Below are 2,163 nucleotides of genomic sequence, written 5' to 3'. Positions count from 1 at the left end.
CGATCATCAAATGGATCCGGGTCTGATTTGTAGTACTCGCCCGTCTCCCGTTCGACCAGCTCCGATATTCTGTGGAGAAACACACGATCGGGGTCAGACAGAAGCTTCGGCCGTATCGGGGCGGCGCCGCTGAAGTTCTCCTGGACCCACCTGGTGAGGACGGACACCAGCTGCTCCGTGCCCTCCCGCTGGGCCCCCTCCCACTCCTCAGCAGGGCCCCCAGGGCCGCCTTGGCGTCCCCGGCCGAGGCCACCGCCAGGGCGGCCGACACCGCCGCCGACAGCGCGCTGGTGATCACAGCCTCCATGGGGGGGGGGGGACTCGGCTCCAGAGGTTACTGCTGAAGAAGCCTGGGGGTTTAAACACCTGCGGCACAATTCAGTCACTCAAACAAGAACTTGCGGGGGCATTTTAATGGGGGGGTCGAGATGCCCCGGCTTCATCAAAGCGTCTGAATTAAAGATTCCTTTATGCGGGGGGGTCTCTTTTGGTCTCGTTCTCATCGCACAGCAACCGTTAAATAAATGGAGTTTATTTAAAATAAGAACCAAACCGTCTCCGGGACAACAGGTGACTGACAGCTGCCCCCCCCAGGGACCCGCTGCCCCCCGGGGGCCGAGCTCGGCTAACAGCCACTTAGCTAACTCACCGCCCGCTCACGCGGACCAACTCACGCCGCTGCTCCCTTCATTAGGGTTCGGGTTCGGGTTCTAGTGTGGTTCAGAGGTCCCCATCACCGTTTAGGGCAGCGGTTCGCTCCACAGTGGACCGGAACCATGAGCGAGTCGCGGGGGCTCGGCAGCATGTTGACCACCTCATGTCCAAAATGTTTCAGCTAACCCGAGTTAAAAGGTGACAAACTCACTTGGACCAGAGTTTCCTGTTCGGCCTCTTCACCTCGACTCCCCTTCATGCACCGATGACAAAAAGATAGAGCGGAAAACCAGAGAGGAAACGTTTAAAAAGTTACACATATATTTTGAAAACTTCTCCCGGCGAATGGACAACGTAACTGTCGCCATTTGATGACGTCACGCGGCGCTGCGGATTATGGGAAGTGTCGTCTAACTCAATGCAAATACGCGTTTTGTTCGGGACGGGATCTCCTGGTCACCGGGTGAGAAGCAGGAATCCACCTGGACAGGTGAGTCCTGGACACAGAGTTTCTCTAAAGCACGAAGGTCTGTGACAACGTGTGATTTAAACTGTTGGGCTTCGTGGCCGAGTGTCACTTTTGGCTTTAACTGGCCTCAGAGGAGCAGCAGCCTGGATTATTATTACTGTTTCCACAGCTGTTCCTGAATGTTCCCGAGCCCACAGGTGCTTCCTAACACGATAGACGCAGCATAAAATCGCTCATCAGTGAAGGACGGTTCCCAACGTCCCTGGAACAGGAAGTGAGTTACTAACGAATAAAAGATCAGAATAACTGTAAGTGATGAAGGAAGTGGCTGTTTATTGGTGGAGGTCAAACTTTAATCAATGACAGGTCTGATCCATCTAAAGACGTGGAGCCCAGACTAGTGCGTTTTCAGCCGGTCTCCGAGGAGCACGAGCACGAGGCCCCGCAGGAGCGCCCCCCCCAGGATGAGCAGCGAGCTGGAGGCGGGGCCAAAGGCCAGCAGCGCCCCCAGCAGGTAGAGCAGCAGCAGGAGCAGCAGGGTCCTGTAGCTGGCCAGAGGCCGCAGGCTGAGCCGCGCCTGCCGCCGCTCCGGCCCCCCACCGCGCCGCCGGGCTCCGCCTCAGGGCGGGGGGGGGGGGTTCTGGCTCCGTCAGGTAATGGCGACCCAAACGGCCCAGGAAGTCCGGACGCGAGCAGAGGGCCTCCATGTGACCTCCAAACTGACAAAAGGTCAAGAAGAGTTCAAACAGCGTCCACCACAGGTCAAAGGTCAAAGGTGCTGGGACTATCTGGACCCGCTGACTCACCTTGTGGTTAAACACCGACGACGTCCGGTAGAGGAGCCGGACCAGCAGCGCGTTCTCGTAGCTCCGGATGGGCTGAAGCTCCGGGTCGCCCTGGTACTGGAGGGGGAACCTGCGCAGGCCGCTGATGATCTACACACACACACACCACACACAGAGAGACACACACACACAGAGACACACACACACACACACACAGAGACACACACACACAGAGACACACACACACAGAGACAC

General features: G+C 57.7%; 1 protein-coding gene and 2 long non-coding RNA genes across 4 annotated transcripts in view; 1 reads left to right on the top strand and 2 right to left on the bottom strand.

Annotated features, from left to right (window-relative positions):
- On the bottom strand, positions 1–792 carry LOC130524953 (uncharacterized). Its single transcript, XR_008950293.1, has 3 exons — positions 650–792; positions 151–337; positions 1–69 (listed from the first exon to the last, which is right to left on the bottom strand). It is a non-coding gene; the product is annotated as an uncharacterized LOC130524953 (long non-coding RNA).
- A 66-nt stretch (positions 793–858) lies between these two features.
- Positions 859–1,433, top strand: LOC130524954 (uncharacterized). The gene is made up of 2 exons (XR_008950294.1): positions 859–1,144; positions 1,293–1,433. It is a non-coding gene; the product is annotated as an uncharacterized LOC130524954 (long non-coding RNA).
- A 3-nt stretch (positions 1,434–1,436) lies between these two features.
- The window catches only part of smpd4 (sphingomyelin phosphodiesterase 4), a 14,757-nt gene continuing 14,030 nt past the window's right edge, over positions 1,437–2,163 (bottom strand). For both annotated transcript variants that reach the window (XM_057031538.1, XM_057031539.1), the window contains 2 exons: positions 1,930–2,058; positions 1,437–1,842 (listed from right to left, as the gene is read on the bottom strand). In XM_057031538.1, coding sequence (XP_056887518.1) covers positions 1,501–1,842; positions 1,930–2,058 — 471 coding nt within the window. In that variant the 3' untranslated portion in view covers positions 1,437–1,500. The remainder of the gene's footprint in view (positions 1,843–1,929; positions 2,059–2,163) is intronic.

The sequence above is a fragment of the Takifugu flavidus genome, chromosome 4 (genome assembly GCF_003711565.1).
Source record: "Takifugu flavidus isolate HTHZ2018 chromosome 4, ASM371156v2, whole genome shotgun sequence".
Taxonomy (NCBI): domain Eukaryota; kingdom Metazoa; phylum Chordata; class Actinopteri; order Tetraodontiformes; family Tetraodontidae; genus Takifugu; species Takifugu flavidus.
This window is presented reverse-complemented; position numbering and strand designations above follow the sequence as displayed.